The 23,106-nt window shown below is 37.5% G+C and overlaps 1 protein-coding gene and 1 long non-coding RNA gene across 2 annotated transcripts; one reads left to right on the plus strand and one right to left on the minus strand.

Moving 5' to 3' along the window:
- The first annotated feature begins 433 nt into the window (after positions 1-433).
- On the plus strand, positions 434-17,363 carry LOC113662994 (gastrula zinc finger protein XlCGF67.1-like). Its single transcript, XM_027178213.2, has 2 exons — positions 434-681; positions 16,513-17,363. Exons 1-2 carry the CDS (start codon positions 619-621, stop codon positions 17,122-17,124), a joined length of 675 nt encoding a protein of 224 aa, XP_027034014.1. The 5' UTR covers positions 434-618; the 3' UTR covers positions 17,125-17,363.
- Positions 17,364-18,236: 873 nt separating this feature from the next.
- LOC125141050 lies at positions 18,237-21,749 on the minus strand. The gene is made up of 3 exons (XR_007140411.1): positions 21,639-21,749; positions 21,253-21,497; positions 18,237-19,873 (listed from the first exon to the last, which is right to left on the minus strand). It is a non-coding gene; the product is annotated as an uncharacterized LOC125141050 (long non-coding RNA).
- Positions 21,750-23,106: the final 1,357 nt, after the last annotated feature.

Consider the following 23,106-nt stretch of genomic DNA (forward strand, 5'->3'; position numbering starts at 1 on the left):
CCTGTATGTGTGTATGTATATATATATATATATATATATATATATATATATATATATATATATTTATATATAATAAAACTTTGAACAGTGGTATCTTAAGTTAGTAGTGAACCATTCATATTCAGATTATTTAGCTCGATTTAAACATTGGCACCAAAATAACTTCACTTCTGCCCTATTTCAGGCACAAGGGGGAATTATGGCTACCTGATCCACGTCCTCTGTCTGATTTGCACGAGCAGGGTTTTTGATTCTTTTAGCCAATGTGCACTTTTTAAATCCTTTTTATATTGTAGTTAATATATCTTATTATGTATTAAGCTTAATCACACGACTCTTATCTTAAAAGAAACAAATAAGGGAGATATTATCGCTGTCACTACCCGATTTGCTCCTCTATACAAATCGGGCAGAACACGTGAACTCCTGCAGCAGAATCTCGCGAGAGAAGGTTAAAGTTGATATACAGCGAACTTTGTTCCGTGAACACCGTGACTGAACACCATGCGTGAACACCGTGACTGAACACCATGCGTGAACACCATGCGTGAACACTAGCAAACTGTCAGAAACTCGTCACGTTAAAGGAGCTTGTGCAGTTGCTTTGCTGAGTATTTAATGACGGAGACATTCGGGAATCGAGAGAAACACATGGACCAAATGAACACTAGTCTTGTCCAGGTGAGTTTACAACAGACACAGAAATAAACGGATCCACAGAAATATCATAGACATATAGCATAGAAATATCTTATAGAAATATCTTATAGAAATATCTTATAAATAACCGGGAGCGAAATTTATATCGCATGAAACCGGAAGCAAATCAAACACGTTTTACTTTTCAGTCCAGATAGATAGATAGATGGATGGATGTATGGATGGATACATACGTATATACATGGATGGATGGATGGATAGATAGATGAATGGATGGGTGGATACATACGTATATACATACATGGATGGATGGATAGATAGATAGATGGATAGATACATGGATGGATGGATACATGGATGGATGGATAGATACATATGTATAGATAGATAGATAGATAGATAGATAGATAGATAGATAGATAGATGGATGGATAGATACATACGTATATACATGGATGATATATAGATGGATACATGGATGGATGGGTGGATACATGGATGGATGGATAGATACATACGTATATACATGGATGATAGATAGATAGATAGATAGATAGATAGATAGATAGATAGATAGATAGATAGATAGATGGGTGGGTGGATACATAGATGGATGGATGGATGGGTGGGTGGATACATATGTGGATGGATGGGTGGATACATGCGTATATGGATGGATAGATAGATAGATACATGGATGGATGGATAGATACATACATATATACATGGATGATAGATAGATGGATGGATGGATGAATGGATAGATAGATGTTTTATACATTTACATCTGAAACTTGACAAATTCTGCATTCCTGTATGTCTATAATGACAATAAAGCCCCACTGAGTAAATCAAAAATTTTCAGTAGCACACACAAATTCAACGCTGTTGTCACTAGACTGTCAGTAGACTGTTGTCTATAAGTACTGCATAATCAGAACTGTCAATCATCACGTCATCCGTATATATTACACACATGTCTGCTGCTATATATTGTACAAAAAGCATAATATTGCACAATATTGTTATTTGCACCATGCACTTCCCACACTTTATGTACAAAACTGATCAGTCATATATTCTGTATTCATATTTAATACCCATAATGTCTGTCGTATCACATCTCATTTTGTATAGTCTGTATTGTCTTGTATAGTGTTATTTATGTCTGTACTTTTGACAGTCACAAACAACTGGAACCAAATCCCTTGTGTGTGTCAAGACACTTGGCCAATAAACCTGATTCTGATTCTGATACATACATACATACATACATACATGCATGAATCAGAATCAGGTGTATTGGCCGAGTGTGTTGACACACACAAGGGATTCTGATAATGTAGTACTTCTAGATATGAAGCAGTGAATATAATTATGGTGAGTTGTTGATCAGGGTGATTGCCTGGGGAAAGAAACTGTTCCTGTGTCTGGCAGTTTTAGTAATCAAAGTTCTGTAGCACCTACCAGAAGGGAGGAGATGTGTGTGTGTGTTTGTGTGTGTGTGTGTGTGTGTGTGTGTATGTATGTATGTATGTATATATATATATATATATATATATATATATATATATATATATATATATATGTGTGTCTGTGTGTGTGTTTATATGTAGATATTGCATATGTGATCCCAAAGTGAAACTTTAAACGTCTTTCCAGTAAAGATATATAAACAGTAATTGTGTGGTCATTGTACTGAAGAGGAGATAGGTAATGCTTGTTGGTCAATGTGTGGGTGTTTCATAGATATAATTGTGTTTGGAATGGATTGTGGATGAAGTGCTGCGTGTAATTCCTGGTAGAGACGACAAGCTTTTCTATGTTCACTCTCTGAACATAATTTGCGAATCCAGAAGGAGATGTATGTGTTTAGGACCAAATGTATTAGAATATATACAAGCGTTCCCATTTCTAAAATACATTTAAGAGTCAACTGACTCTTACATACCTGACTCGGAAACTACTACTACCAATATAAAGCCGCCTACTCAATACGTACAGTATCGGCACGGCAGGGCTAGTAATTAGCAGGCATGGCTGGTATGGAGTAATGTTTTAATGGTATTCTGGGTAAATCAGTTTAAAATAGGGTTGTGAGGAAATTTGAGTAACTTAAAGCTGTATAATGTTGCTAAACCCAACAATATCACACCACCATTAGGAATTGAAAAAGAGATAATAAGAGATGCTAATAAATTCCAGTGCTAATCTGATATTGATGATGATAACAAATAAACCAAGATCCAGAGAGCAGTAATTATCAGACATCTTTTAACTTTTCCTTGTGATAAACTCTTAAGAGATTTTACACTATCACTATAACCGTTAGCAAGTTACTGTTTTTATCCAGAAGTCTAAAAAGGCTTTATATTTTGCATCATGTTTTTTTTTCCTCACAGGAGAATTATTTGGCTGTACACTTAACACATTTTGCTATATTTTTACTGAGATGTGGGTGGATTGAAGAGGTATTGAGGAGTGTAAACACATGCAAGCACCCTTGAGCTTAATTAAGAACACTTTTCAAAAAGTTTGTTTAGTAGAATTTTAACCCTATCTATTCCTATGCTAGTGAAAGGAGAAGCCATATTAACACTTTACACCAATTGGCCGTTAACTTATAACCACTGACAAGTGACGTGTAAAACACTGATTATTTCATCACAAGGTTTGGGATATTTTAGGCAGCAAAGTGAACCATCAGTTCTTGTAGTTGATGTGTTCGAAACAGGTAATAAGAAATTGAGTGACTTTAAAATGGGCAAAAATGTGAGCTAGGTGATGTTCTGGGCCGCTTCAAAATGATTAATGAGGTGCTTCACAGTGTGCAGTGTTTAGTACCTAACAAATAATAAGTGCTGGACAAAATTCAGCTCCATGGAGGCCACATCTCCCAATTTACAGGATTTAAAATCTCAGTACCAGATACCACAGAACCGCTTCAGAATACTTTCTGCTGCCAAAGAGCAAAATGTTGGCAGGTGGTTTTGTTATGATGGCTGATTTGATGCAAGTTAGATCTTTTTAGGAATTATTTTTAGAAATATTGTTTAGTTGTTTCACAGTTAGCTTAGTTAGGGTTAATATCTCCACCATTTGTTTCTTTTACTCTGAGTGTGTTTTATAAGAGTCATTTGATGATAAGCAATAAACCATGGGTGATTGAGTCAATGGCGTAACGGTTTAAAGGCTGAAATTGTTTCAAGATAAATCGATGTATTTGCACAAGTAATATGACAAGTTGTCAGCTTACATATCGAATTAATAACACTGTACTGACCAACCGGGGGGCACGGTGGCTTAGTGGTTAGCACATCCGCCTCACACCTCCAGGGTTGGGGGTTCGATTCCCGCTTCCGCTTTGTGTCTGTGTGGAGTTTGCATGTTCTCCCCGTTCCTCTGGGGTTTCCTCCGGGTACTCCGGTTTCCTCCCCCGGTCCAAAGACATGCATGGTAGGTTGATTGGCATCTCTGGAAAATTGTCCGGAGTGTGTGAGTGAATGAGTTTGTGTGTGCCCTGCGATGGGTTGGCACTCCGTCCAGGGTGTATCCTGCCTTGATGCCCGATATAGTTAACCTAAGGACACAATAAGGGCCCTGGTACCAAACCTGATCAGGGTGGTCTTTCCCTTACTTTGAAGCATAACAGATAAGCATCAGATGGATATACTGAGCATTTCTTTCAGTCTGTTTGTCAGGATCTAGCCCGGACGTTTTGCCACGTGTTTTTTGTTGTCTTTGTATCGTCTTCGTATGCTCGGTCTTGTTTTCGGGTTTTGTTTGTTTAATAAAACGTGTTTTTATGTTATCCCTGCATATGGACCTAAATTTTATCATGAAGACACTCCTATTTACTGACACTGATTGGATCGCAAACTGAATTTAAACACCCCTTAAACCAGCCCTTGGCACTACAAACTGAGTGTTACAGTATGATGTCAGAGGAGATGTATTCGAGACATACAAAAATGACCAGCCTGGATTCATGTGATCCAATCATTTGAGACTAATTTAATATGTTTACATAAACCTTTACTATTTTAGACCTTGATTAAATATTGTGTTCAATCACACAAATAAACATTAAAAGAAATTCAAGGCCTGCCACCTGACTTATTTTTGCCAAGTTTCTGACAAAGTGGGGAATTCGGATAGCGTGTCAACATCTCTCTGATGAGTTACAGTATTATTATTTAGTTAAGGGATTAATTTAGCTTGGTTTTAGACCTTGTCAGACAATATAAGGAAAATGTTCTATCCTGCATGGCAAAGCAAGCTAACCATTCTATCTGTGTGTACTCACCAGAGGTAGCATCAGTCCCTGCTATTTTCTTCCAAGCTGTATTTTCTGACATAGTACTCTAGAACATGCTAGAACAGCAGACCACACGTTGAGAGTTGAGGGACTGCTGCACCGCTTTATAGAAGTATAGAAAGAGAAAAGAAAAATAAATGAAGTTGCTGTATATCTCTAATATCTATCCATATCCCTAATAAGCAAGTTGGAGGTGATAGTGGCAAAGAAAATCTCCCTGAGATGCTCTGAGGAAGAAACCTTGAGAGGAACCAGATTCAGAAGGGAACCCTTTCTCATTTGGGTGACACTGGACAGGAAGTAATGAAAATGTAAATAGTGTCATTTCTACAACAGTTTATAATTGTTCAACCGAGAGCTCCTAAGGAACGAATGGGCCATCACAAACTCTGAGTTCAGCACATACCCAACATTAATTCCTTCCTGCCAAAGTCTTCAAATGATTGCTAATAAAGGCCAGGTCATATAGCTGACTGATGCGACAATGGTTCAAAGAAGGCACGACAGTCTCCGGGCAGCCACATTCAGGCTGTATTATTTTCTAAGCACTTTTCATCCCTGCTGGAATTCATGGCAAAGTATCAGCTTTGTTAGCTTGTCAAGAAAGTTTGCAATTGTTGTTGTGTGCTATGTACATTCTCCTCTTGCTTAATTTACATGACATGAACTGTAGTCATCGGTAAACTATAATCTGGTTATTTGCCTTTTCATTGTTGCCTTTAAACACTGGAATGGTTTACAAAAACAAACACTAACTTGCACTCAAATGTAGCTTCATACTTTTCCTGACAAACAAAATGTAGTGTTGAGTGCAAATGTTGACTGCTGTTGATCAATATATACATCAGTATGTGCATGACATTGGCTAATTTAGCTTATTATACTTGCATTACTTAGATAAATAAAGCCCTATTCGGATGGAATTAGTTCTACGTGGGGACGTGGGGGTAAAGTAATTATTACCAGAGCTCCTCTGTGATTTTAGTCCCGTCTGAATGCGCCATCTCGGTAATCATTGCAGACAATGTCGGTAAAGATTACGGCGACTTTTACCTTCTGTAAAAAGATCCGGAAAAATTACCTCAGGTAATACTAATCCCGTCCGAATAGAACCGCTGTAAATATGTACGGTAAAATTCCGTCATTTCCTGTTTTTGGTGCGTTTTGCAAGCATGGAGGCGCTTGAAACAGGAAGCAACGTCATACGCACATGACGACAAGGAGGTTACTGTGGTGCATAAAGCGAGTTAACCCTCACACTTCTGCTAGTTTTACTGAGATTTCTTGTCTCGTCTGAATTGGCCAATTAATATTACTGACGTCCTGAGGTAAAATTGCATCACTCCATGTCCCCACGTAAAACTAATCCCATCTGAATAGGGCTTTAGACAAGACAGGGTAGCCAATTCTTGCTAGCTAGGAACTGGTACGTAAGTCTGTTATTACTAAAACAGTGGTTGAATCAATATATTTCTGCAAAGTATACAACTACAAATCATTAACTTGTAATTTAATTATTAACTTTAATTCTTTGAGAGAGCAGGTCTTTAGTTGTTCTTTATGTAATGTTGCAGGTAATTCCTGGCTTGCACCCGGGGTGTGTCCATGAAGATTTCTTTTGTAAAAGTTCCTAAAAATGAGTTACAGATAAATTTGCATCCAATTTGATAAATGGAGCTCACGGTAAAAAAAAAAATTCACCTAAAAATAGTAAACACAAAATCCATGAGCTTTTCCATGCAGGAGAGAACAGTACTACTCACAGTATGGGATGCGTTTTGCACACCAGAGAGCTCACAAATCACATCAATGCTTTCACACATGAGAGAAGCTGTATTACTGCTCACAGTATGGAAAGACTTTGTGTTGAATGTAATTTAAAAAAATACCAGCTCATTCAGGAGAACGGTCGTCAGCTTTGTGTGGGGAGTCTTTCCAGCTTTCCTCTATAGAGTGTTTTGAATTAGGGCAGATGGCTGAATATTAACAGTACAAACAAATACGTTTGTATAATGTAGTTGTATTTTTGTGCATATTTTGTGGGTAGAGATTTTTTCATGGTGAAAGAGTTTTGGTAAACCTAATGCCTATTTATCATCACATGGTTAGTCCTGTGATATTAGTCTGTCACTGGGTGACATGGTTAGTCCTGTGATTAGTCTGTAACTGGGTGACGCGATTAGTCTGTAATTGGGTGACATGGTTAGTCCTGTGATTAGTCTGTAACTGGGTGACGTGATTAGTCTGTAACTGGGTGACGTGATTAGTCTGTAACTGGGTGACATGGTTAGTCCTGTAATTAGTCTGTCACTGGGTGACATGGTCAGTCCTGTGATTTAGTCTGTAACTGGGTGACATGGTTAGTAATGTGATTAGTCTGTCACTGGGTGACATGGTTAGTCCTGTGATTAGTCTGTCACTGGGTGACATGGTTAGTCCTGTGATTAGTCTGTCACTGGGTGACATGGTTAGTCCTGTGATTAGTCTGTCACTGGGTGACATGGTTAGTCCTGTGATTAGTCTGTCACTGGGTGACATGGTTAGTCCTGTGATTTAGTCTGTAACTGGGTGACATGGTTAGTCCTGTGATTAGTCTGTAACTGGGTGACATGGTCAGTCCTGTGATTTAGTCTGTAACTGGGTGACATGGTCAGTCCTGTGATTAGTCTGTAACTGGGTGACATGGTTAGTAATGTGATTAGTCTGTAACTGGGTGACATGGTCAGTCCTGTGATTAGTCTGTAACTGGGTGACATGGTCAGTCCTGTGATTTAGTCTGTAACTGGGTGACATGGTTAGTCCTGTGATATTAGTCTGTAACTGGGTGACATGGTTAGTCCTGTGATATTAGTCTGTAACTGGGTGACATGGTTAGTCCTGTGATTAGTCTGCAACTGGGTGACATGGTTAGTCCTGTGATTAGTCTGTAACTGGGTGACATGGTCAGTCCTGTGATTAGTCTGTAAATGGGTGACATGGTTAGTCCTGTGATTAGTCTGTAACTGGGTGACATGGTTAGTCCTGTGATTAGTCTGTAACTGGGTGACATGGTCAGTAATGTGATTAGTCTGTAACTGGGTGACATGGTCAGTCCTGTGATTAGTCTGTAACTGGGTGACATGGTCAGTCCTGTGATTTAGTCTGTAACTGGGTGACATGGTCAGTCCTGTGATTTAGTCTGTAACTGGGTGACATGGTCAGTCCTGTGATTTAGTCTGTAACTGGGTGACATGTTTAGTCCTGTGATTTAGTCTGTAACTGGGTGACATGTTTAGTCCTGTGATTTAGTCTGTAACTGGGTGACATGGTTAGTCAGAGCTTCATGCTTCCAGTAGGGCCATCTGTTTTCAACAAATCTGAGGGCAATGGTATCGACACGAGAGCTTTGTATGACCGAGTCACCCTTCTAGCCCAGATAGGCACACTTTGACATGACAAAGTGGAGCATCTTGGCAGCATACCACCTGCAAGACACGTGGGGGACAAGAGCAGTTATAGTGAGGTAGTGTTAGTAAGGCGGTAGGGTTGGGCGGGGGGGCAGGGTCTGGGGGCGGGGCTTCTTTGTGAGACTCTGTACTACGTTTAACAATTATTAAAAACAGGCACGTGCAACCTAGCTAGCAGCTGAAGAACTCAAACAACAAAATCACCAGCTAACTTACTTTAAATTTGCAAGAACTATAGACTAATACAATAACAGGCTTAAATAAACCCAAAACATAAGTCCACTTACAGTTCTCACGGACACGCGTGCTTAATCAACTGGCTAGTTATCCTGCAGACAGTGACGGACCACGTCCTTCTCTCATTTCGGCCGTGTGGCTCGCGTGCCCACTCGCGGTGTGAATCTGACGGCCTTTTGTGCAGCGGATTTTTTTATTTATTTTTTTTTGGATGACCTAGTTAAGGCGGTAGGGTTTCCCAGCTTAAGCGGTCCGCCCGAACTAAAAAGTGCTGCGGGAAACCCTGCGGTATAAATGACTGGGAAATGTTGGATGTCTCTTCACTAGTGGAGTCTGCGAGTGTGTGAGCTCTGGAACCATGCAGTAGTACCATCTATGAGAGTATATGCCTCAGGCAAGAAACCTTGGATTTGTTAAAAGTCTGCTGCTGGAATATATTAAACCAAATTAAATGGAATATATTTGACCTTTATGGATAAATTTCTTGCTATGTCTAAACATATCATGCTCTGGTCAGGCCAAGACCACAGTTTCTCTTAAAGATATTTCTGCATATATTAATAAACCTATTGCCCTATTTTCTACATATGTGGATACTGTGCCTAGACCTGCCCTGTGTCCAGTGAGGACTCTTCAGTGTTATGTGGAGGTGACTGAAAGCTAACTAGTTAGTGTGTCTTGTGACCTGGGGGAAAAAAATACATCCTAAACTGGTTTTGCTGTCTAACAACTGGGTTTCTATTTTGGGAAGAGAAGTGAATGCCAGGAGAAGTGAATGTCAGGAGCATATCCTCTGTCTGTTAAATACAATTCTGTGAGCATTTTGTCTACACAAATGACACTTGACAGGGTGCAACAGCATCTTCTGCCAGACTAAAAATTGCTTTAATTCATTTGTTCTGTGATATTCTGTGGAACTTTCCGGAGCACCATTTAATACAGACAAAGCCTTTATAGGTGCTCCGGAAAGTTCCGCAGAATATCACAGACTAAAATTTGCTTTAATTCATTTGTTCTGTGATATTCTGCGGAACTTTCCGGAGCACTTATAAAGGCTTTGTCTGTATTAAATGGTGCTTTATGAGGGAAGAGCTTTTGACTAGGTGTGATCAGTTTGGTCAAAATAAATAAACTTTTATTTGCTCTAAAATGATACCAAAAATTTAGGTAGAAAAAAAATAAAAATAAAAAATATATATGTGTGTATGTGTGTGTATATATATATATATATATATATATATATATATATATATATATATATATATATATATATATATATATATATATATATATATATAAGAAGCGCAGGTTAATGGTATTACCTAGAGATACTAAGAGGACATCAGTGTTGTCTGTATTGTAATGAAGATTCTTTCAAATTGAGAATTCATTGTTTTTATTAATATACAGTAAAATAGATGTATTGAATAGTAGAAAATGGTGCATACAGCTACTGATAGTTGAATGGCCAAACATTATTTTCCTCATTTTTAAGAATTTGATTGAATGTAATGGATTATTCCTTTTTTAAAGATTAATTCAATAAAATGATTAAACATGTAAACAATTCCAAACAATTTATCAGCACCAAATACACATATCAATGGCTTGATAAAGGTCACCATATCTTTTGAGAATAAAGACACAAAGTGTGGGATGTAAGAGAGGGCTATCTTTTAATACATATCTGTAAATCAGGTGTGATCTATTCAGCTAACTTTTTACCCCAGAAGTGTGGTTTACAAACCCCCACACCCCCACTTCTACACCAAGACAAAGAAAACAAGAACAAAGACAAAAAAATACAAAATTCTAGAATATTTTAATAGAATTGTAACCAGAAAATGTGTACTCTTATTTGATAATGTTACATCCTCAGTGTCAGTCGTATAGAACCTGTATAGCATAAGTGTATCATTGTACTCAGTATCTCAGTAAGTCACACAAATTGTCCTATATTATCTTTTACATGCATGTGTATCAGGTTAAATGTGGGAAAACAGAAGCAAGATGTACATTTAGATGAGTGATGCTTCTCTGGGCAATAAAGTGAGCATGCTGGGTTATGAGGAAACACATGCACATGTATTGGAGTATTGTGTTTTTCATGTATATAAGGATGCACTTATTTTTTTCTGTAGAAAAACTTATTGGGTTGATTTTTTAAAAGAATAAATCTATTGGACACAACACCCCTGATCGCCAGAGTGATCTTTGCACCTTGGTTAATTACAACAGCTCTCCAAACCAAAATGAACCCAAATGGACTTAATTACTGATTATATGATATTACATGATTAAATGATTACAACAGTTGCAGTTGTGAGTAACTTTTTAACAACTTAACAAGTAGAAACTAGCTCATTGTTTTACACATGATGGGTAGATTGGCAAGTTTCTCCACTTTGGTCTTTTTCTTTTTTTGTAGGTCTTTGACCTAGTGAACAATGATACCATTAATACAGGATAAGAAGAGTCTGTCAAATGCTGTAAATGTATTATAGAATATTTAAACTGTCAACATGGTCAGAATTTTATTTATTTATTTTTTATTTATTTTTAATAATATAGTATATAGTATAATAATATATATTTGTTTAAATCATGTAATTACCAATCACGTAAGTGTCTGCTTCATCAAGGCCTACAGACGTCCACGGAGTTGCCACAATCATGACGGATTAAGGGGGTTTTTACACCTGGTCACTTCATACGTGTGTTTTCTGTGAGCAGATAGCTATCCGATGGTAAAAAGACCAGGTCTAAATGCCCTCCGAAACTTTTTCGAGACGGATATAAATCCGATGGTTCAAACCACTTCAGGAGGTGGTCTGGGACGCATTTCAGATGAAACTGGACAGGTGTAAATGAATGTGGTTGTTCAAGCCCCATACGTCAGCGCTATACTCCTCCCAAACGGAAGTAGGTCACTCGCAGGTGACTCACGAGTCGTGCATAGCACCAGAAGCAAATATGTTTTCCCACCAGCGCTGGCTCCGATCTTTCACCCAGGTGTCTTGTTTGGTCTTAAAATGCACTGCTGCCGCCAGCAAAAATGCAGCAAACAGTAAATGCTGTTTTTTTGTAGTAATCGCATATACCAAAGCATTTTCCATTTCAACTACCCCGGAAACGAGGTAAAATATATTTGCATATTGGGCGGGAGTAAAAAAATCGGATTGATCTCCGATTCGTCGAGACGCATTTACGTGGCCTAATGTAAATGGAACAGTTTTAACAAATCAGATAGCTATCGGATCAGAGACAACACATGAAGTGACCGGGTGTAAAAAGGCCCTGAGAGTTTCCTTGCATGTGTCTGAAACATAAAGTAGATGGTGATGCTTACTTTACAATGCTGTTTATTTGCATCTAAAAGATTACGAATGAACATTAGAGTAGGCAGTCTTGATTGGGAATCAGCATTAAATAAATTCAATTCAATTCAAGTTTATTTGTAGCTCTTTTTACAATAGACATTGTCTCAAAGCAGCTTTACAGAACATAAACACAGAGCAGAAGGTAAACATAATTAATGATAAAGGAAATAACGAATAATAAAAGAAATAAGAATTAACAGAATAAAAATTCTAGATTATTATTAGATGTATATAGTTCACAGTGTGTATGTATTTATTCCCCTATGAGCAAGTCTGAGATGACTCAGGCAGCAGTGGCAAGGAAAAACTCCCTTACATTGGTAAAGGAAGAAACCTTGAGAGGAACCGGACTCAAGGGGGAACCCATCCTCATATGGGTGACACTGGGGGTGTGATTATAATATACAGTCAGTTAAATGTGGTATTGGTGTGAGGTTCAAGGACTTCTGATCTCCTGAGTACCACAGAGTCTAACTGGAGATGTCTCAGGATTCTTAGAGTCGGCCTCGGCTCAGTGGACGTCCAAAGGCTTCGTCCCACAGAGGACGTTGAGAGCTGGTACAATGTCTGGATGCCTCGGGATGGGTACAAAGAGAGAAGCAGTGGAAAGGGATTAACATATCTGCTGTTCATAAAAATGTGCTGGTCTGATGTACTGGTGCATGATATTATGGGATGTATTATGTGTACGCCTGACTAAAGAGATGAGTTTTTAATCTACATTTAAACTGGGAAAGTGTGTCTGCGCCCCGAACACTATCAGGAAGACTATTCCAAAGTTTGGGAGCTAAATAAGAAAATGCTCTACCACCTTTAGTAGACTTAGATATTCTGGGAACTACCAGAAGCCCTGAGTTTTGTGATCTCAGAGAGCGTGAAGGATTGTAACGTGTTAGAAGACTAGTTAGATACATGGGAGCTAAACCATTAAGAGCCTTGTACGTAAGTAGCAGCAGTTTGTTGTCAATTCTATACTTAACAGGTAGCCAGTGTAGAGATGATAAAATTGGGGTTATATGGTCATACTTTCTTGTCCTAGTGAGAACTCTGGCAGCTGCATTTTGGACTAACTGTAACCTATTTATTAAAGATGCAGGACAACCACCTAGTAATGCATTACAATAGTCCAGTCTAGAGGTCATGAAGGCATGAACTAGCTTCTCAGCATCAGATACAGACAGGATGTTTCTCAGCTTGGCAATGTTTCTAAGGTGGAAGAAGGCTGTTTTGGTAGTATGGGCGATATGATTTTTAAAAGTTTAAAGATTTTTAAAATATAACACCGAGGTCTTTCACTGTCGAGCTACTAGTAACAGTACATCCCTCTAAATGGGAGTTAAGTTGTGAGAGTTTATGTGCACTGGTTTTTGGACCTATGAGTAGTATTTCTGTCTTATCGGAGTTTAACAATAGAAAGTTGCAGCTCATCCAGTCTTTTATCTCTCTAAGGCACTGAGTTAATTTGGACACTGTGGCTATTTCATCTGGTTTTGATGAGATATATAACTGTGTGTCATCAGCATAACAATGGAAACTCATCCCATGTCTTCTAATAATGTTCCCTAATGGAAGCATGTATATAGAGAAAAGCAGAGGTCCTAGAACCGATCCTTGAGGGACCCCATAATTAACGGGTAGTAAACTGGAGGATTCACCATTTAATTCTACAAAATGGTATCGGTCAGACAGGTAGGATCTAAACCAGCTTAAAGCCTGACCATGAATACCTGTGTAATATTGTAAGCGATCTAGAAGAATGTTGTGATCTATAGTGTCGAATGCAGCACTAAGGTCAAGTAGAACTAATAGTGACATACAGTCTTGGTCCGAAGCTAAGAACAAGTCGTTTGTAACTTTAACAAGTGCAGTTTCTGTGCTATGATGGGGCCTGAAACCTGACTGAAACTCTTCAAGGATGTTGCTCTCCTGTAAGAAGGAGCTCAGTTGAACAGACACAACCTTTTCAAGTATTTTAGACATAAACGGGAGGTGTGAGAGAGGTCTGTAATTTGATAGTTCATTAGGGTCTAAGTTAGGTTTTTTGATGAGTGGCCTAATAACTGCCAACTTAAAAGACTTCGGGACGTAACCTAAAGATAACGAGGAGTTAATGATATTAAGAAGAGGCTCACCAGCTTTATGTAACACTTCTTTCAGTAGTTTAGTTGGGATGGGGTCTAGTGAACATGTTGTTGATTTAGCTGTAGTAATAAGTTTAGTCGAGGGCAAAGCCACAGGATAATTGGGCAATCCATAGATTAACCGTCTATTAGCACTTCATCATGGGAGTCTGAGAAGTGGAAGGTGGACATTTAGAAGCACTTTAGTCAACTAAATGATTAAAAGAAAAACAATCTGTCTTAAACTCATTGTACATCTCTAAACCTCTTGTCTTTTTCTGAAAGTAATTTTGGTTTAAAGAGATTTTCCACATCACCATCTCAGTTTCTACTTTCAGTATCTTATAAAATCGAATCCCAACTGAACAACTACTGTAGTTAATAAGCTATAATTAGTTATACATTATTATTATTTTATCCATGTCACAAAAACAATTAAACATGCGTATAATGTATTATATAAATGTTCTTTACTGTTCTTGACCTGTATTGATTAATAGTTCGGTGGTAATGGGCTACTTTTAATTACCCCAGAAGTATTACATTATTCCAAGTCTTTTCCTTATTTATGCTCTTTTTCACCCCCTTTGCTTTTCTTAATAACACTGATACATTTTTTTCCATTCCAATGATTCTGACCAAACAGTGAAGCCATATATTAGGAGATTTTTATTACATACGTTGTTGTTGTTGTTCTTGATGATATTCTGCTCATCTGTGTCCCTTTTGTGATGTGATGGGGGAGCAATCTATCAAGTCGCAGAATCATTTGCATTTCTTCAGTTGACTAAAGTGCTTCTAAATGTCCACCTTCCACTTCTCAGACTCCCATGATGAAGTGCTAATAGACGGTTAATCTATGGATTGCCCAATTATCCTGTGGCTTTGCCCTCGGGTTGTATTTAAAGAAGAGACTCGCAGTCTTAGTAAAGTCACTATGATGGAATTGAGGCTTGAGTATACTTGGATCAAGAAGCTCCCATGATTGACTCAGTCTTTCTTGACTCCGCTTTATCTGCTTTTGCTCTCTGTAAAATATACAATATATACAAAACTGACCAATCAAATGAAGGTAAGTTGCCTGTTTTTGGAAGCTTCTGATTTGTATTGTATCGATTTTTTTATTTATTTATTTTTTTTATAGTTTTTAAGTTATGATTTTGTGCTGTTTTTGTAGCAAACACAGATTGCTCTTGACATAACTAGTGCACTGAGAGCTCTGGGATAGACACCAGGCACCCAGCAACTCATTGTAGAGTAACTGGATGGCAGGATTTCACTCTTGACCTACTGAACGATGCTGAATCAAACTCTACATCTATAATTATTTGATGAGCTAAATGGAAAACATTCTCTGAATACAGAAAGAAATATGCTTTACAAATAATATGGAGGAATCAAATAATTTGGATCTAGTTTGGGGAGGAAATGAGGAGCCATGACACACACCATGACACACACACACACCATATAGTTTTGACCCATGTTTCTACTGTATGTGGCCTAATTGCTGCTATTGTTGATTATTTTTATCTATTATTTTCACAGTTATCGCGAAACTGATACATATTGCGATGCTGCAATACTAATTTTGTTATTATTTAAATTGTATTTATTTATTATTATTTATTATTATTTAAATATCCCATTTAATTATGCTTTTCCCCCTCCTATTTATTTATTTATTTATTTATTTATTTATTTATTATTAGTGGTGCTTGCAAAGCATCATTATTGTTATTGTGCATACTTAATAATAATAATAATAATAATAATAATATTATTATTATTATTATTCCGGACACTTTTTCGGCACGTAACTTGTCCCGCAGCTTTTGTCCTAGACCCATGAAGGCTCATTGAGGACAGGTCTCACGTGTAGCCCCACCCCAAAATACTGTTCTATGCAGTATAATAAGTAGAAATTCAGAATGACTGCAGTTTTGACATGAAATGTCAAAACGCTTAGTAGGCACTTTTGTCCAAAAGTATTGGCACCCCACCGGGTATTCACGTGACGTCATGTGTAGCCCCGCCCCCAAAATAAGCGAAATCATACATTTTGCACAACATGGATGTTTCGTATATCAAAACACACAGCCCAATGAGGAGAAGTGCCTTACGTGTGTTTTGGTTATGTCACGTGATGTCACGTGTAGCCCCGCCCCCAACTAAACAAAATCATAAATTTTGCACAACATGGATGTGTCGTATATCAAAACACTCAGCACGATGAGGTGAACTTGCCACGTGCAAGCACCATTCACATTTTCTTCAGGAAATGTACAGTTCTAGTTATTTATTATTATTTAAATATCCCATTTAATTATGCCTTTTTTTCCTCCCTTCAGAGAGAAATATCATCTGGTACTCCCACACTGATAACCGTGAAAGACGAATTCACCACAGCTCCGTCTACAAAGAGTTTTACTCATGAATATATTCTAAGGCAACGTCCAGGCAGTGGCAATGAAGAGAAACCATATCAGTGTTCACGTCCTATCGATCTAGAAAGACACCAGAAAGTCCACACGGATGAGGGATATTTCTGCTTGCAGTGTGGGCATAATTATAAGCACTGGTATTATCTTCATCATCATCAACGCATTCATACAGGAGAAAGACCTTATCGGTGTTCACACTGTGGGGATCGTTTCAGAGAACGCGGTCATCTCCGGCAACATGTCCGCGTTCACACAGGAGAAAAACCGTATAACTGTTTGCAATGCGGGAAGAGTTTCGCTCACCGAGGAAGCTTGCAGATACACCAGCGCATTCACACGGGAGAAAAACCATATCAGTGCTCACATTGTGGGAACAGATTTAATGACCGACGTAACCTTAAACGACACCAGCGCGTTCACACAGGAGAGAAGCCGTTCTTCTGCTCTCAGTGTGGAAAGAATTTTTCTTACCAAAGCAGTCTAAAATCACACAAGATTATTCACGAGAGAAAGAAATGAAAAGAATATTTGTGCTGCAGAAAGTGTTATTGTTTTCAATTATGTTAAAAACACCCAAGTGTTTACATGGAATCCTGATTTCGTACTGACAGGGAACTTGTTGTTCCTTGTCTCGCACCACAATTTTTATTTATTTATTTTTTTTTAGTAGCACAAGAAATTCTTGGATAATGCAATCAGGTCTTTCATTTGAATTTATATTTAAATAAAATGACAATAAAGCTCATTGCCACTCCCTACTAACATGGTATATTATTCATTTACTAGATTAAAAAGGGCATTAAAAAGAGGATTCTTGTGGCATTTTAATTTTGTTAGATTTTGTTGTTTTGTTGCAATTAACCACTTTTCAGAGATTTCCCCTTTTCCAATTTCAATTATATCAACATGGGGGTCACGGTGGCTTAGTGGTTAGCACGGTTGCCTGACCCGAGAAGTTCAGATAAGCGGTAGAAAATGAATGAATGAAGTATATCAACATTAGGAAAATGTGCAGATAAATATATTTCCTTTATTTAAATAAATAGCTTTTATTGTGCCCGATATCACATTTTTAAGCATGCGTTATTCTACAAAATTTATGTCTAAACATGTCTAAACACATTTGAAGAAACATTATTTATTCAGCTGAAACTTTTTATTTGTTTTGTTTAAATCGGTTCAGTTTAATTTCTTAAATGTTATTTTCTTCTGATTGCATTACCGGTAACATCTAGTATATTTAGATGCAAATAGAATAGATTATTTATTATAATACACTTCCAAATATAATCACTCACGGTGCTTCATGAATGTGGTGTTTGTTAACTGTTAACGTGAAATATCAAGAAAAAATAATGGCAGCTAGCATAGTCCCAGAGAACACTCATAATTACTAAAGATAAATAAGTCCTCTTCGTTTCATTTGAAGTCGTACACTAAATCATTCATTCATTCATTTACTACCGCTTATCCGAACTTCTCGGGTCACGGGAAGCCTGTGCCTATTTCAGCTGTTTTTGGGTATCATGGCAGGATACACCCTGCACAGAGTGCCAACCCATCACAGGGCACACACACTCTAATTCACTCACACACACGCACACTACGGACAATTTTCCAGAGATGCCAGTCAACCTACCATGCATGTCTTTGGACCGGGGGAGGAAACCTGAGTACCCGGAGGAAACCCCCGAGGCACGGGGAGAACATGCAAACTCCACACACACAAGGCGGAGGCGGGAATCGCATGAGGTGAAAAGATGTAAAAACCACTAAGCCACCTTGCCCTCCTACACTAAATCAAAAAACAAAAATAGTACTTTAATCCATATTTACAATGTAAATGTATATGTAAATGTATTAGACCCTTTAAATAAACTTAGCTAAACTTAGATAAAGTTTAATGTGCACGAGGTCCCAGGTGCTGATCAACAAAACAGTTTCTCTTGAAAATGTATTACAGCCTAGGAAGCCTTCACTTGTTCAGATTTTAGTGGTTAGTATAATCACATCTGCCTCATGCGGAAGTGGTAACTCAGAGGACTACTGAATGAAAGGTTCTGAGTTTAAATCCCAAGGCCACCAATCTGCCATTCCTGGGTCTCTAAGCCGTAACCCTCAATTGCTCAGCTGTAGAAACGAGATAAATGTAAGGGCTTCCAAAGGCCATGAATGTAAATGTCAAGCCCTTGGAGTTGGGGGTTTTATTCCCAAACAACTGTGTGTAGAGTTTACTGTGTGTGTTCTCCCTGTGCTTCAAGGTTTCCTGTGGGTTCCTCAACCAGTCCAAAGACATGTACTGTAAGCTGACTGGCATCAGACTGGTTACATATGGTTCTTTAACCCTAGACATGACTTGATTTTTCTCACCCATATTGAGTCACAAGAACATCCGACAGGTTTTCCCAGTCCACCACAAATATATCTGTGCTTAGAGAACACACAGTGTGTTATTACCTGTCTCAGTGTGAGCCATTTATGTCATACTAAAAAATCAATTTTTCACCAAGATGATACTGCATTGAATTTTGTTTAGTTTTTTTTCTAAAGAAAAAATTATTTGAGATATTTTGCAGATCCCACGGAGGTCCTAATGTCCGACAGGAGGTTCCAGATTAAAGGCTGCAATAGCAGAAGCATCTCTACTGCCCCTTTGATAGTTACTGTGGCTGCTCAAAGGCTCCAAACTACTATAAACTTAGAAAGGAATGAAGATGTACTGCCTGAAGTGGCTTTTCAAAAGGTTTCTGGGGTGTACATGAAATTTTGAGTAGGCACTCAACAAGTCTATGCTGTATAAATTTACTAGAGAGGAAGGAAAGTGTTTGTGCTTTGGTGTGATGCTGTGATGAGCTCCTGCTAATACACCGGGCCAAGAGGAATCTTGAGATACTGAAAGCTCAGACCCGAACGCAGAATTCAAGGGGAAGACAATTGCTGCTCACACTTGGTGACACCGGAGAGTGATCATAAATCATTTTCCCTTTGATAACGTGCAATATTTTTTAAATTTTACATTATACCACGGTTTTGTAACCAAGAAATTGATAGTAGGTTAAACATGTCTATTTTTGTTGGACAGAAACTGTCTGTATTCCTCAATTCAAATGATTTCTATGTGACACCTTCCACAGTAATCTCCTGTATCTCCAGGCTGTCCATGTGGAACATCCTCATCAGCAGTGAGAGGTGATGAAACAACCAGAAACCGGACCTTAGGATGGATCAGAGAGGTCCAGAGAGCAGAATGGTTCATGATCACTGGGATCTCCAAGAGTTGGAGGGAGGGAGGGAGGGAGAGAGAGGGGGAGAGAGAGAGAGAGAGAGAGATTATGATTATTGTCACATAATGTTTAAGGTCAATGTTCATTGTTCGCAGAGATCAAGCAGGGACTTTAGCAAGTCTAGCTATGACAGCATAAATAAAAAAGAGAGCCAGAAGGTGTCACCCACATGACTGCATAGTAGGACTCCATCCACCATCCACTCCACTGTCAATAAACCAGTGTAGCTCTACAGTATATGTCTGTGAACTCTCCACATCTCCTTTAACTGAGAAAAATAATGGTAAGGCTTGGTGAATGCATGCTCTGCCCCCTGCTGTACATTCTCTGCCTCTGCATCCTGTATCTTATATATAACATGGAACGTGAGATTTGAGTGAAAGGAGGCTTACCTTATTAGGTGATCTTGGTTTTACCCTGAAATCTTTCCAGAATTATTTCACAAAGAGTCTTCATGCAAGGAAAGTAATGACGTCTTTATATTAATTAAGGGACTTATTATTTAACGTCATTGAGCTCACAAGTGCAAGTTTAGGTATTCATGCACCATAGTTTTATTAAATAATTAAGAAAATTGAACATGTCAACATAAAGCTTTTGGGTTACAGAAGAAAAAATGAGAAACGTCATAATTTCACCTGAATACACAAAATATATACGAGATTATAAAGTACAGAAAAGCTGTCATACAATGCAGAGATTAGTAATAAAGGAGACATTGTATTGCTTTTTGTTCTCCGTACTTATTTCACTTAGTAGTATTTAAATGCAATAATAGAGAAGTGAAATGAGCCACCCAGCAAAAATTCAATTTATTTATTATTTTTGCATAATGCAATTTATTTTTTTTGTCTTTTCTTTTGGACAGACATCTTTGACCTATGTTTGGAAGAAAAAAATAACATATATATATATATATATATATATATATATATATATATATATATATATATATATATATATACTAAAATCCTGTTTTCAGTATATGGTTATGAGGGTTGAATTGTATCAGTACTGGCTGCTCATGTTGCAATAAAATCTTGACTTTCTTGAAAAGATGAAAAGAAGACTAAGGAAGGGAAATGGTAGGAAAGATAAAGTTACATTATATTATAAAACACCAGAACAGAGAGATGACACAATTCATTTGATTATTATTTTATTTAAACCTAGAAAAACAGGAAGTATGAGATATATATATATGTGTGAAGGCTTTTAGAGATATCACACCTAATGGGTCACTGGATATGGAGCACACCAGGGGAGATGATATTCCCGAAAGGAAAAGAAAAATCTTCCAATTTGCTGGCTGAATGCTGCATGAAATTTTAAGAAATAGAAAAAAAAATATATATGAGCTTACTTTCAATCTTCACGGGGCATTTAGGGTGTGTAGAGAGTCATGCTGCTTCTTCATGTTTCACAGTAATTGTAACTTTCCGTGTACAAATACGGTTCACAGCAGTGAGTCGGTATTACAAGAGACTTTGATCCAGAGAACAAAGTAACCACAGACTTAATGAAGCAGACTTTTCTGTTCCAAGTCCCTATTCTTCAAATGCAGTGTTTTCCATCTCTGTTTGTTTCCTCAGTTCCACCTTACTGTATCTGGAAATGATGGATAAAGTCAGACAGATGTTGAAGCTACTGTATCTGTGAGGACACAGAAAATTATTTAAAAAATAATAAAGTGCAGATGCCCTGATATTTCAATCTTTTTCACTATAACTGCAAATGCCACATTTTTACCGTTCATATTTATACCACTGCGTTCATACAGTATATACATCTTTATATTTTTCCATATATTTTCCTCCCTTTCCAACTTGTTTAAATAAATTCTATTTTTATTGAAAAAAAATTATATCAAAATTCTATTCCTAGTATATTTTTGTTCCTCATTTTATTTTCGTATTAATTCTATTTTGATGACACAAACGGCCTTTCGAATAGCCTTTCATTACGTCACACTAATCTGTGTGACGCTAATCTGTCATGTCGGAGCACTGTAACCATTTTCTTTGGTGGAACTTTAGGGGTAGGTGCTTTAGGGGTAGTGGTGACTCAAGCAGTTAAAGCCCCTTGTTATACATAGAAAAGAATTACATAATTAAATAGGCTTCTTACATATTGTGTTTTATTCCTTACTTAAATATTTCATGTTTTGTAATTCGCATAACTATTTGGCTACTCTACAAATACCTTTATTGATGTTGCATCGCCTCACGTCAGGGACCCTGTTACACCACAGTTTACAAACATGGCCACCATGGATTCCTACCCCAGTAACCATTCGCATGTGTTTTTAATTAGTATGATCTTTTAGTCTTTGGTCTGCAAGTGTTTATGGGTAAGTTGTTAGATTACCAGTCAGAAAGTTGTGCGTTTGAATCCCTGCGTTTGAATGTGCGTATGCCCTTTAGTTGTATACGATTTAAGTTTCTCTGGATGAGGTGTATTTGCTAAATTCTGTAAATGTTTAAAAGCACCTTTGTTACAAATGTCTATTTCCATTCATTTTTCTCATGTCCATAATTTACCTTTGTAGTCTTACCTACAGTAGTTTACCCTTTATGTAGTCTTTTGCTACACAGTTATTGGACTCAGATAATATACCCTCATCGACTCGTGCCTTTTTTTTTTTAATCTAATATTTATTGGATTGTTTCCCAATTCACAGTTTCACTTTCTATTCCTTATATATATATTTTTTTAGCGGTATTGTAATATTTTTTTATGACACCCTGAGTAAAAACCCTGAATTTCTATTCTACCTCCAAGTGTTTGTGTTCGTGACAGTTTTATATAATTTTGTTTTCGGCTATTAAGTGAAGACGTTATAATCGCCACCTCCTGTCTGCTTTCAAGTGAGGTCATAAAATTTTATATTCTGTTCATGCTTAGTGCTGATCTTCTGATTATCCTCCATAATAACTTGAAAATAATACATACACTGAAATGAAATGTGCTCTGAAAAAACATTAGTTGAATTTCCAGTGTGTCTAATGAATGTGTACAAGCGATTTGAGTGAACTTTTCCTTGAAAATTCTTCATTAACACGAATATGTATAAATTGTTAGAAAAAAAATTGTAATATAATAAATGCATATACTGTGGATAATACAAACTGTCGTTGTGTGTGTGTGTGCAGAGACCGACCGTAGACAATCGTCCCGATTACACAACAGTCTCCACCTGCTTTTGTACAGCAATTGT

The sequence above is a fragment of the Tachysurus fulvidraco genome, chromosome 4, assembly GCF_022655615.1.
Source record: "Tachysurus fulvidraco isolate hzauxx_2018 chromosome 4, HZAU_PFXX_2.0, whole genome shotgun sequence".
Lineage (NCBI taxonomy): Eukaryota > Metazoa > Chordata > Actinopteri > Siluriformes > Bagridae > Tachysurus > Tachysurus fulvidraco.

What these genes read in the sequence shown, in the direction of transcription:
- LOC113662994 (XM_027178213.2), top strand. Translation starts at nt 619, where the DNA reads ATGACGGAGACATTCGGGAATCGAGAGAAACACATGGACCAAATGAAC. An exon ending in TGAACACTAGTCTTGTCCAG is followed by an intron (nt 682 to 16,512) that starts GTGAGTTTACAA and finishes TCCTCCCTTCAG; the next exon opens with AGAGAAATATCATCTGGTAC.